This window comes from Anolis sagrei, chromosome 1 (genome assembly GCF_037176765.1).
Source record: "Anolis sagrei isolate rAnoSag1 chromosome 1, rAnoSag1.mat, whole genome shotgun sequence".
Classification (NCBI taxonomy): domain Eukaryota; kingdom Metazoa; phylum Chordata; class Lepidosauria; order Squamata; family Dactyloidae; genus Anolis; species Anolis sagrei.
In genome coordinates this window covers 162,595,700-162,608,035 of record NC_090021.1, presented here as the reverse complement: position 1 = coordinate 162,608,035, position 12,336 = coordinate 162,595,700, and the positions used below count along the sequence as shown (strand labels likewise).

General features: G+C 43.0%; 1 protein-coding gene across 1 annotated transcript in view; it reads right to left on the bottom strand.

Annotated features, from left to right (window-relative positions):
* Nucleotides 1-12,336, bottom strand: part of KMO (kynurenine 3-monooxygenase) — a 50,472-nt gene that overhangs the window by 34,108 nt on the left and 4,028 nt on the right. The window contains exons 3-6 of the mRNA XM_060783676.2: nucleotides 7,079-7,176; nucleotides 6,089-6,178; nucleotides 3,653-3,701; nucleotides 2,103-2,190 (exon numbers count right to left, since the gene is read on the bottom strand). Coding sequence (XP_060639659.2) covers nucleotides 2,103-2,190; nucleotides 3,653-3,701; nucleotides 6,089-6,178; nucleotides 7,079-7,176 — 325 coding nt within the window. The remainder of the gene's footprint in view (nucleotides 1-2,102; nucleotides 2,191-3,652; nucleotides 3,702-6,088; nucleotides 6,179-7,078; nucleotides 7,177-12,336) is intronic.

Here is a 12,336-nt window from a genome sequence, read left to right as displayed (position 1 = left end):
CTCTCACCTCTGCAGGAGTCTACCGTATACCATGCAGCTGTGGACAAGTCTACATAGGGACCACCAAACGCAGTGCCCAGACACGCATCAAGGAACATGAAAGGCACTGCAGACTACTTCAACCAGAGAAGTCAGCCATAGCAGAGCACCTGATGAACCAGCCTGGACACAGCATATTATTTGAGAACACAGAAATGCTGGACCACACCAACAACCACCATGTCAGAATACACAGAGAAGCCATTGAAATCCACAAGCATGTGGACAATTTCAACAGAAAGGAAGAGACCATGAAAATGAACAAAATCTGGCTACCAGTATTAAAAAACTCTAAAATTATAACAGCTAAACAACAGAGAGGGGAAAAAAAAACCAGGCACAGATTAACACCTCCCAGCAACAGATTTTCCCAGGCTCAGGCAGACCTTCAAATGCTAATGAAGGTGATCAGCTAAACATTCACACCTAACTGCAGCAGGGAAGAGCTCCTTGCCCCACCCCAGCCATTCCACAGATATATAAACCCATTGTCCTAATTCCAACAGACCTTACTACCTCTGAGGATGCTTGCCATAGATGCAGGCGAAACGTCAGGAGAAATGCCTCTAGAACATGGCTCTATAGCCCGAAAAAACCAACAAGAACCTAATTCCACATAGTTTGTGGCAGCCACAAAAATGAAGTTTCTGGAGTATAACAACTACTTTCAAAGTACATACCACTCAATTAAACAGGAAAGAACACTTTCAAACCACGAATAGGTTTTTTCCAATTTTGTTACCTTGAGTAATAAGGTGTCTTGGAGATTTTTCATTCATAGCTTTACCAATTGATTTGATAGCAATTAACAATATCAGTGAGAAATAACATGATTTCTTCTATTAAGAAGATGCATCCAGCGTGAAAGCCCTGTTTGTTATTGCTCTTTATTTCTCACTGATATTGTTAATTGCTATCAAATCAATTGGTAAAGCTATGAATGAAAAATCTCTAAGACACCCTATTACTCAATGTAATACAATTGAAAAAAACCTATCAGCTAAATAAGAACTCCAACAGCCTTTGTAGTGATTAAACTTTGGGATAAAGAAATTTAATTATCTGAAGTATAATAATGTCACATTGGTCCTATGTTCCATTTTAGTCTACAAGCATACCCGTATTTTCTGGCACGACTGGGCATATAAGATGACCCCCAAATTTTCCTGTTAAAATATAGAGTTTGGGACATACTTGCCATATAAGACTACCCCTCTTCCAACACACACCAAATAAAAATAAATTAAGAAAACATCAAATTTGATTTCAATATGGTAATTTTCCTATTACCGTACCTCCTTCTCTGCCTCTCAGATCTCACACATGTGCGCCTTCACTGCTTCACTGCAATCCTCAGGAATGAGATCTGAGAGGCAGAGAAGGAGGTACGGTAATAGGATACAAGGGTGGACCAGGTGGGTGAAAGAAGCATCTTTTTCTGAGCACAGCGCTGATCTATCTCTTTTTTTCCCATACCCTGGGCATCCCAGACACCTGCACCTTGCTCCACCCTTCACTTACATCTTCCCGGTGAGGCATCCCCTCACCTCATCATTGGGACCACATTAAGTCACTTCTTTCCACTAATCCTGGTGAGTGGATTTTCTTCTACCGCCACCCTTGCTGCTTTCATACAGTTTCCGCATATGGTAGGGATACAGCCATGGCTGTTTTTGAGTTCCCCTCATCATGTGCGGCAACCACAGATTCTAGTCCAGTTCGGAAGTTTCAGCACCCAGCGTATAAGACTAAACCAGGTGTACAAGATGACCCTCGACTTTTGAAATGATTTTCCTGGGTCAAAAAGTAGTCTTATACGCCAGAAAATCCAGTGAATATATTTAATAGAGAGCAAATGTCATAGAAAACAGATAGACCAACCCTGAAGTAAAGATTTGTAACACTGTGCTGTTAATCTCTTAACCTTCTCCCAAAAAAGTCAATGATGCCAGGAGGAACTGCAAACCACAGACACAGCAAGCTCATTGAGAAGAGATGATGGCCTATTATTTGTGTTCTGGTTAATTATTAGAGTACTCAGGAGGGCTTATTTTATTGATTACCTTGAAAAGTCCAATAGCCCTGATTCTACATTGCAGCGAAGCAGTTTGTGTCCAAAGTATAATGTAGTGTTGGAATATTTCTCAGCAGCTGTAAAGAGGGAAAGAAAAGAGGGATACTGAAGGAAAATGATTAGGCAAAACCAGGAGATATTCCAGCTAACTAATTTCCCCCTAAGTACAGGAATTCGAAAAGCTACAGTATGTCTAAAGTATTTTTTTTTACAATGCGTACATTTAAAAATTGCAATACATTCTGCATGTTTCGGAGGCTTATTGCCATTCCCAAAATGTGAAATAGTTGTCATGGGTAGCTCTGCACAACTGCTGCCATTGCAGGAGTGTCATTTCCCCTTCTTTGTCTGTTTGTTTGTGTTCTTTTAATTTACAGGCACATTGCAACTGGGAAGTACAGGGTGAGTTTTTTAAAAAAAAAAATGTATAACAAAGGGAACTTGACAGATGCCACTACAGAATCACATGAACTTGTCATACAAGGTAAGTCATGGCAGCGAGATGGCAGACAGCAATGATATTCTGCTGCTGTGGCAATCCATCACAGCCATGTGATAAAGTCCTCTATCAACTGAGTAGATTTGTATTTTCTAGATCAGGGGTCCTCAAACTAAGCCACGGGGGCTGGATCCGGCCCTCCAAGGTCATTTACCCAGCCCTTGCTCAGGGTCAACCTAAGTCTGAAATGACTTGAAAGCACACAACAACAACAACAACAACAACAACAACAATCCTATCTCATCAGCCAAAAGCAGGTCCACACTTCCCATTGAAATACTAATAAGTTTATATTTGTTAAATTGTTCTTCATTTTAATTATTGTATTGTTTTAAGTGTTTTTTTGCACTACAAATAAGATATGTGCAGTGTGCATAGGAATTTATTCATTTTTTTTCAAATTATAATCCGGCCCTCCAACAGTCTGAGGGACTGTGTCCTGGCCCTCCGTTTAAAAAGCTTGAGGACCCCTGTTCTAGATAATCTACTATACCCCCCTCCACCCCATTTTAAATGTAAATAATTCGATTGATTTTGTGTCCTATGAAACTTGCTGACATATCTGTGCCAGCATAAGCTTGTACTGTAGAGTCTGTGGATTACATACAATTACCATATGTTATCAGCTGTAAATGTGCCATTTTTTCTTTCTCGATAACTTTTCTGTATTTATCCTATGTTACACTCAGAATTCAGATTCTAACTTGCACGCCAGCATCCCATTTGGTACATTCTCTTTAACCTTCTATACCAAATATAGACTCCCTTTGATACCAGTGCTTTCACTAAGGGTGAAAGCACTGGTACATCATTCAAATGCTTCAAATGCATATTAGCTGTCCTATGGCTTTTGACCAGGAATATCAGTTTCAGTCATGTAACCGCACTTAAAACACTCTTCTAAGTATTAAAAAGTAAACAGAATGGACACAAAAGAGTGTTATTTGATATATTATCTGGTAATACTGTCACAAACATTCAATTATTTTGGCTATATGATGGGATTTTGGATGACCACTGATAGAAAAAGGTAGACTTACCACTTAGAAGCTCTTTGTTTAAATTTGCTCTATCGACAGAGAGAATATACTGCATGAAAAATATATAATGCAAAGAATACTTTTGTAAGTGTTTTAGCGGATGGTTAAGGTTTTGTTAGCCAACTTCTCCTCTAAATTTTATGTCCCTTTCATAGCTATGAGGCTGAGATTCCCTCACCTGGCTGCTACAGTGCATATTTCTATACTCTTTCTACCAGCAAAAGTCAAATCCACATAATAACTTAGCCACACAGAAGATAAGAATGATTACATATCAGTGCAATAGTATCAGTGATTATAGCTATGCCTGATGTCGAGCACCCCCCCCCCCCAAAGTAAGGGATAGTGACTTATAGTTCTGCAAAGGGCAAGGGCACCAGACTACACAACAAGGGTTAAGTCTTGGTCACATTGCCAAGGCACTGACAACAACAAGGACCCCACGAGGCTTTTGGGAAATGGCTGGATCTTGGGACTTCTGCCCTTTGTGAGAGTTGTAGTTTCCCAAGGACCAAAGTGTGAATCAGTTGCAGCACAGCTGGGGTTTCATCTGCCAGCCTTCCCAATGATCATGGACTCTCTGCCTGCATGTCTTGGACTTCAGTACATACTATCTCCCTCATGAACTTTCCTCAAAGACCTTTTAAAACATTGGACTTCAGGCTTCTTCATGAAAATTAATCCTCTTATTAAATATACTTGGGATGTGGGACAAAGATGGGGTTTTGTTGCTATGAAATGCTTATGATTTGAATGTATGTATCTTGCTATGAAACATTGCTTGTCCTCCTGTCTTACTTTTGCCCTAAAAAATGTGACCCAGGACTGTTGAAATGCCTGAGGCAGGACCACAGCCTCCCTGGAAACTTACTTGATTATTCCACATCTGCATGGACAATAACAAGTTGAGATTTCCTTTCCCGCTCTCTAAGTTTTGTCTGGCGGGCAGGGAAGTCTCTTTGGACACTTTGATTGAATCACAAAGGGACAAGGCTGACCCCAGGGGTCCCTGTTGTTCCTTTCTCAAAATCCATCAGAAAACACACCTTATCAGATCTAAAGCAGGAAAACCTTTTTTAATGAAATCAACCTTTGCTGGCCAAAACAATGCCCCTCTTCCGTCCTGCCTCCCTCTCCCTGATTTGCTAAGGAGCCGAAGAGGGAGGGAGTTTTGAAACTTTCAAACCTGTATTTTGCCTATAAAATGCCTGTAACTCTTGTATTGGTATGCTTGTAGTGGAACTATTCCTACAATGCATCCAATCTCAGCTGAATCGCTAATAAAGACACCTCGGTCCCAGCTTCTTCCGCTTTGGTGGGGATTTATTATTTTAATATTTTCGCTACTGGAATTGGCTTTGCTGCCCTCACCAAGGTTCCAGGACCCTCTTTGGTGCGGTCTTTGGGATCTCCTCGGCTGGGGAGATCCTCCTAAAAGCGGCTCTATATCATGCCTATAGTGGTTGCAAACAGAAATCGTTTAAAATATTAGAGCACAATGCTCACTGTCCACCATTTTTCCCTATCCTATCCAAATCGGATTTTAATTCAGCAGTCAGGGTGCTCTCTCTTATCTCTCTCATTCCCTCCTGATGTTTCGTTCTCCTTTCACTGTCACCTTGACTGCTGCCAGACTAGCATCTTTGGCCTAAAACCAATTTCTAGTCTCAACTAGAATAGACACAGAGAATCAATGTGATTTACATATGTGTGTTTTCAAGGAATCTCTAGCATTCTCAAACATGCCAATTTGCTACTGGGCACAATTCAAAGCCTATAAAGCCCTAAACGGTTCCAACCCAGCTTATCTATCCAAATGCATCTTCCCTTATGAACCCTCCAGGAATTTGAGATTGTCTGAGGAAGGCCTCCTCTCGATCCTGCCTGCTTCACAAGCACATTTGGCGGGGATGAGAGACAGGGTCTTCTCTGTGGTGGCCCCTCAGCTGTGGAACTCCCTGCCTAGGGATATTAGATCAGCCCCCTCCCTCCTGGCCTTTCAAAAAAGAGTGAAAACCTGGTTCTTTGAGCAAGCGTTTGGAACCACAGCATGATCAGAAAGACTTTAAAGAAGAGCTTTCCAAACTATGTGTTGCCCGTAGTCTCCAGATGTGTCATGTGAAATGTGCCGCCCCCCCACCCCGACAAACAAAGGCTGCATGGCCAGAATGGCTAGGCATCCAACCTTGAATAGGCTTGGCAGCCACTTAGAGAGGAGGTGGGGGTGTTCACTGCCCCTTTAGGAGGAGGAGGAGGAGATGGTGGCAGCAGGCGCGATGGTGGCAGTGGCCTTTCAGGAGGCACCAAACCCAAGGCCCCGCCACCCTCCTCCTCCTTGTCGTCTTTAGCCATGGGGTTTGGCCCACCTCTGTCTGCCCCCTCTTTATATTGGCACTGCCCAAACTCCAGGAACATACAAACACATTAAAATGATACCTGGCTTTTTGTTCCATAGGGAATGGCATATTGTTTGCCTGAGAGTGTGTGGATCTTTCTTGCCCTCATGGGGATGCCTTTAGACACAATCTGAAATCCAAAAAGAGACAGTTGGGTTGTCTTAAAACAAATATCCTAAAGAATAGGACTTCTTTAAGAAGAGCAAGCAAGAAGGTAGTTATAAAAACATCCAAAGCAGAGATGGGGAAAGTGTGGCCCTAGATAGTCCCCAAACTTCTCAGAATGCTCTCAACTTCTGCCTATGCAATGTAGGAGATAATTTTGGTCATTCAGACTTTTCCAACAGAATCTAGAAGTATATTTTGGGTCAATTTATATTGAAACAAAGGCCACTTCTAAATCTCAGGTAGCCGAAATAAGATAAAAAATGTGATGAAATTGTCCCTATCAAGGGATACTTGGGTGTGATGGTATATGTGTGGCCCTCAAAATATATTTCCATGCATACCCTTAGTAGCGCAAAAAACTATGGTTTTGAAATTTGATGAATAAATACCATCTTAAATGCCCTTGCTTGAAAGGGTCTTTGAGTGAAATTTGCAAATGCTAAGCAAAGGACTTTGAATGAAATTAACAGCAAAAGAGAAATATACCCTTTCTCTGTTGAAAAGGAGCAACACAGAAGAAAATGTTTTTAAGAAACAAGATGTGACATGTAGAGGCCGGAAGTTGTATTGTGGTTAAGTTCAAAGGTGTGGTTAAGCGCAGAGTCTGCAGGTACAAGAAGGTACTTTCTATCAAAAGGTCAAGGGAGAGGGGCTGGAAAGAGAGTACTTTCCATGACCTATTACTTGAGTATAAAAGTCAGCAGAAAAAGAGGAGGGGTGCGGCAGTCACTTGAAGGGTAGCATCTGCGTATGCTGCCAGGCTGTCCATCTTCTTCATGAAGAAACTAAAATAAACCTTAAAATAAAATTATATTACCGAAAATGAGAAGCACATAACATTTTCTATTAAAGGCAAGGTCACCTGATCTTCCATTCCAACAGCCTTGAGAGCTTGCCTTCCCCGATGAGAAAGGGCCAAATTAATGCTTCTGCCCCGAATGGCATTGGAACTACGGATATCTGAAAGGAAATGCAGTAACACATTGTAATAGGCGATAATCTGTTGTAATGGATTGCTACATTACTTTGGTTTCAAAAGTCCCTAGTGTTCTCAGATCACAATATTGTTTTGAGTGAGGTTAGAAAAGAGATTTTGCAGGGAGTTGGTGGGAGTATGACAATGGCAACTGTTCCAATTTGGCATGGACAAGTCCAATTAATCCTCTCTTGTCCCACTTTTGCAGCTGATTTTAAAATGTCAATCTCTCTCTCTCCAGAATTTCCTGTATTATTTTATTTTCCAATTTTGCAAGCTTGCCATTATGTGGGATGAAAGTAGTATGTGGAGAGGAAAATGAGTGAAACTGACTTTGACAGATCCATTCATTTTTCCTCATCTGATGGAGTCTACAAAGAGTCCTTCTCCTGAAAAAAGGAAGAACAGTGAGCATTTCTTAATAATACCTCTAATGCAGTGGTTCTCAACCTTCCTCATGCTGCGACCCCTTAATACAGTTCCTTATGTGGTGGTGACCCCCAACCATAAAATTATTTTCCTTCCTACTGCATAACTGTCATTTTGCTGCTGTTATGAATCGTCATGTAAATATCTGATACACAGGGTGTATTTTCATTCACTGGACCAAATTTGGCACAAATACTCGATATGCCCACATTTGAATACTGGTGGGGTTGGGCGGTTGATTTTGTCATTTGGAAGTTGTAGTTGCTGGGATTTATAGTTCACTTGCAATCAAAGAGCATTCTGAACTCCACCAGCAATGGAATTGGGCCAAACTTGGCACACAGAACTCCCATGACCAACAGAAAATACTGGAAGGGTTTGGTGGGCATTGACCTTGAGTTTTGGAGTTGTAGTTCGCCTACATCCAGAGAGCACTGTGGACTCAAACAATGATAGATCTGGACTAAATTTGGCAAGAATACTCAGTATGCCTAAATGTGAACACTTGTGGACTTCGGGGAAAATAGACCTTGACATTTGGGAGTTATAGGTCCTGGGATTTATAGTTCACCTACAATCAAAGAGCATTCTGAACTCCACCAATGATGGAATTGAACCAAACCTGGCACACAGAACTCCCGTGACCAACAGAAAATACTGGAAGGGTTTTGGTGGGCATTGACTTGAGTTTTGGAGTTGTCGTTTGCCTACATCCAGAGAGCACTGTGGACTCAAACAATGATGGATCTGGACTAAACTTGGCACGAATACTCAAGATGCCCAGATGTGAATACTGGTGGAATTTGGGGAAAATAGATCTTGATATTTTGGGAGTTGTAGTTGCTGGGATTTATAGTTCACCTACAATCAAAGATCATTCTGAACCCCATCAATGACAGAATTGGGCCAAACTTCCCACATAGAACCCCCATGACCAACAGAAAATACTGTGTTTTCCGGTGGTCTTTAGTGACCCCTCTGACACTCCCTCGTGATGCCTCCAGGGGTCCCAACCCCCAGGTTGAGAACCACTGCTCTAATGGTTGATCTTTTTTTCCAGAGATAAGACCAGATCCCTTGCGAGAGTTTAATGAATAATCTAGCTTCCATCACTGTTACTACACAGAGTAACACCAACACCACCAAAGGCATATATACCATGGATTGTACCTGATGAGTGGGCAAATGGAAAGTGACTCACACAATTTATCTTTCCCTCCCTCTGGAGATCCTTGTCTCCTCCTAACACACCCTTTTTGGATCAGGGGGCCCTCATGACCAGGGAAGGGGAAGACACGTTGCATTGCAAAGTCCCCCAGGTTCAAAACAGACTGTATATATAAAACAAAACTGTGGTAATAAATGAAAGCCTAATATATGATATATTAGGGGTGTGAAATTTTTCTGTTAGTCATTGTAAGTCATATCACATTTGTTAAATTCATACTTATGATGTGATATCCAACACTTGGGCATGGCCCGCACCAGAAACTTAAGAATCGAAACTTACTCAATATTTTTCAATTTGAATTTTGTAAATCCCAGAAGTCTCATGAAGTCAGATTCATTTTTAGTGCAAGGAAGCAAAGCAAAGTCAAAAAGGCTGCTTTTGCTCTTTAAATTAATGGCCTCTCGCCATTAGGAGAAGGAAGCAGCAGAGAGAAAGCAGAGTTTGCTGGGGGGAATACTGAGAAAGCACAGAATTCTTGGAAATGTAGTTTGGGAATGCAAAGAGCCCTATGCCAGAGAATTCAAAAGGCCCTGCCCTAAACTACATTTCCCAGAATTCTGCTAAGCACCAGGAGAAAGGTGATATTTGTCTCTCTGTAGCAGAAGACAGCCAGAGTTCCATTTATTTATTTATTTACTATATTTACATTTGGAATCTGCAAAGAAGAGGATTGACTGATGCTTCTAGTGAGTAAATCTCTGGGCTGGGCTGGGAAGAAATCCCTAAATGGAAGTTCTATTGGTTTTTTTATTTGTCGTGTCAGAACAACCAGTCTAACAGAACAAAGCAAACAAACAGAAAAATACACAACTTGTGAGTTTGGTAGCTGGTTAAATGTCCTTTGACCAGTATCTGGCCACTTGGAGTGCTTCCGGTGTTGCTGCAAGAAGGTCCTCCATTGTGCATGTGGCAGGGCTCAGGTTGCATTGCAGCAGGTGGTCAGTGGTTTGTTCTTCTCCACACTCGCATGTCGAGGATTCTACTTTGTAGCCCCATTTCTGAAGGTTAGCTCTGCATCTCGTGGTGCCAGAGCACAGTCTGTTCAATGCCTTCCAAGTCGCCCAGTCTTCTGTGTGCCCAGGAGGGAGTCTCTCATTTGGTAGCAGCCATTGGTTGAGGTGCTGAGTTTGAGCCTGCCACTTTTGGACTCTCGCTTGCTGGGGTGTTCCAGCGAGGGTCTCTGTAGATCTTAAAACTATGTCTAGATTTAAGTTGTTGGCGTGCTGGCTGATACCCAAACAGGGGATGAGCTGGAGATGTCTCTGCCTTGGTCCTTTCACTATTGGCTGCTACTTCCCGGCGGATGCCAGGTGGTGCAATACCGGCTAAGCAGTGTAATTACTCCAGTGGTGTAGGGCGCAGACACCCTGTGATAATGCGGCATGTCTCATTAAGAGCCACATCCACTGTTTTAGTATGGTGAGATGTGTTCCACACTGGACATGCATACTCAGCAGCAGAGTAGCACAGCGCAAGGGCAGATGTCTTCACTGTATCTGGTTGTGATCCCCAGGTTGTGCCAGTCAGCTTTCGTATGATATTGTTTCTAGCACCCACTTTTTGCTTGATGTTCAGGCAGTGCTTCTTGTAAGTAAGAGCACGGTCCAGAGTGACTCCCAGGTATTTGGGTGTGCTGCAATGCTCCAGTGGGATTCCTTCCCAGGTGATCTTCAGAGCTCGGGATGCTTCTCTGTTCTTGAGATGAAAGGCACATGTCTGTGTTTTAGATGGGTTAGGGATCAGCTGGTTTTCCCTGTAGTAGGCAGTAAGAGCACCTAGAGTTTCGGAGAGCTTCTGTTCTACAGTCTCAAAGTTCCCTGCTTGAGCAGTAATGGCACGATCATCAGCATAGATGAAGCTCTCTGTCCCTTCTGGCAGTGGCTGGTCATTTGTGTAGATATTGAACATGGATGGAGCGAGCACGCTCCCCTGAGGCAGGCCATTCTTCTGTTTCCGCCATCTGCTTCTCTGGCCCTGAAACTCAACAAAAAAGCTCCTGTTTTGGAGCAGGTTTCCTATGAGGCGGGTGAGGTGGTAGTCCTTTGTAATATTATACATTTTTCTCAGGAGGAGGCGGTGGTTCACAGTATCATAGGCTGCTGATAGGTCTATGAAGACAGCTCCTGTGATCTGCTGCCTTTCAAAGCCATCTTCTATGTGCTGAGTCAGGTTCAGCACTTGCGATGTGCAGCTTTTGCCTTTTCTGAAGCCAGCTTGCTGTGGGATCAGACAGGGGTCTATTTTTTCCATAATTCTATGCAAAATAAGTCTCTCCAGAACTTTGTAGAGGTGGCACAGCAGGGAGATTGGTCTGTAGCTTTTTGGGTCATTACGGTCTTTGCCTGGCTTCAAGATGGCGATGACTCTTGCTTTCCTCCAGATTTTGGGGATCTGACAGGATGCCGTGCAGTTGTTCATCAGCTCCATCAGCCAGTGCCTTGCTTTGGGACCAAAGTTCTTGATTTGTTCCATCCGTAGGTCATCGAGGCCAGCTGCTTTGCCATTTTTACATTTATTGAGAGCCATGTCCAATTCAATAGATGTAAAGGGTTCATGGAGGTTGTTGTTCTCAATCTCTGGTTGCCTGGCTATTGGTTTCTTTCCTACTTTGGTGGCAAAGTTGGGTTTCCCATTCTTCAAGAGTTGATGTGCTATCTGATCTGCCTTTATGTTGGCATGGGTATTAGTTTGTGAGGGGTCATTGCTCAACCGTCTCAATAGCCTCCACGCCTTCTGGCTGCTCCTGCCCATGTCGACCTCTGTGATCAACTTGATCCACTGTTCTTTCTTGGCTTCAGAGATGGAGGACACAATGCTCTGCGCTGCCTGGAGGGTTTGCTCACTAAATGGGTCTTTGTTGTGGAGCCTGTAATAGTTTTCCAGCAAGGCAGCTGTTTCAGGGGTAATGCCCTGAAGGTAGTTGGTTCTGCAGCCTCTTGGTATCGAAGCCCGTGAGCAGGTTTTCACAATTTCAATAAAGTGCTCGTATTCCTCAGGGATTGGCGCGGCCGATGTGATCATGTCATCTAACATGTCTGAGAATTTAGTCCAATCTGCCTTTCTGAAGTTGAATCTTCGTTTAAATCGAACTTCCTGAGGCCTTATTGTTGGGAACAGTTGGCATACTATTGGTCGGTGCTGTGTGTTTGGGATTGGTGGTCCCACTGATTTGGTGCATTGCTGTACGATGCTGTCGCTTACAAATAGGAGGTCTGGGTTGTAGCCTCGGTGCCATCTCCCGCTGTTGTAGGATGGTGGGAGCTTGCTATCATGGATGAGTGATAGTTTGTGCAGTTCAGACCAGGACAGGACAGCCTCTCCATTTCTGTCCTCTTGGGCATAGCCCCATACGTGGCTATGGCTGTTGAAGTCCCCAATTACTACCGCCCTTTGGTGCCTGTCAAAGTTCTCGGGGGAGGAGAAGCAGAACTCTTCATTTGGGGGCTTGTACACAGAGGTGATGGTGATGTTGTTAAGCTCTACT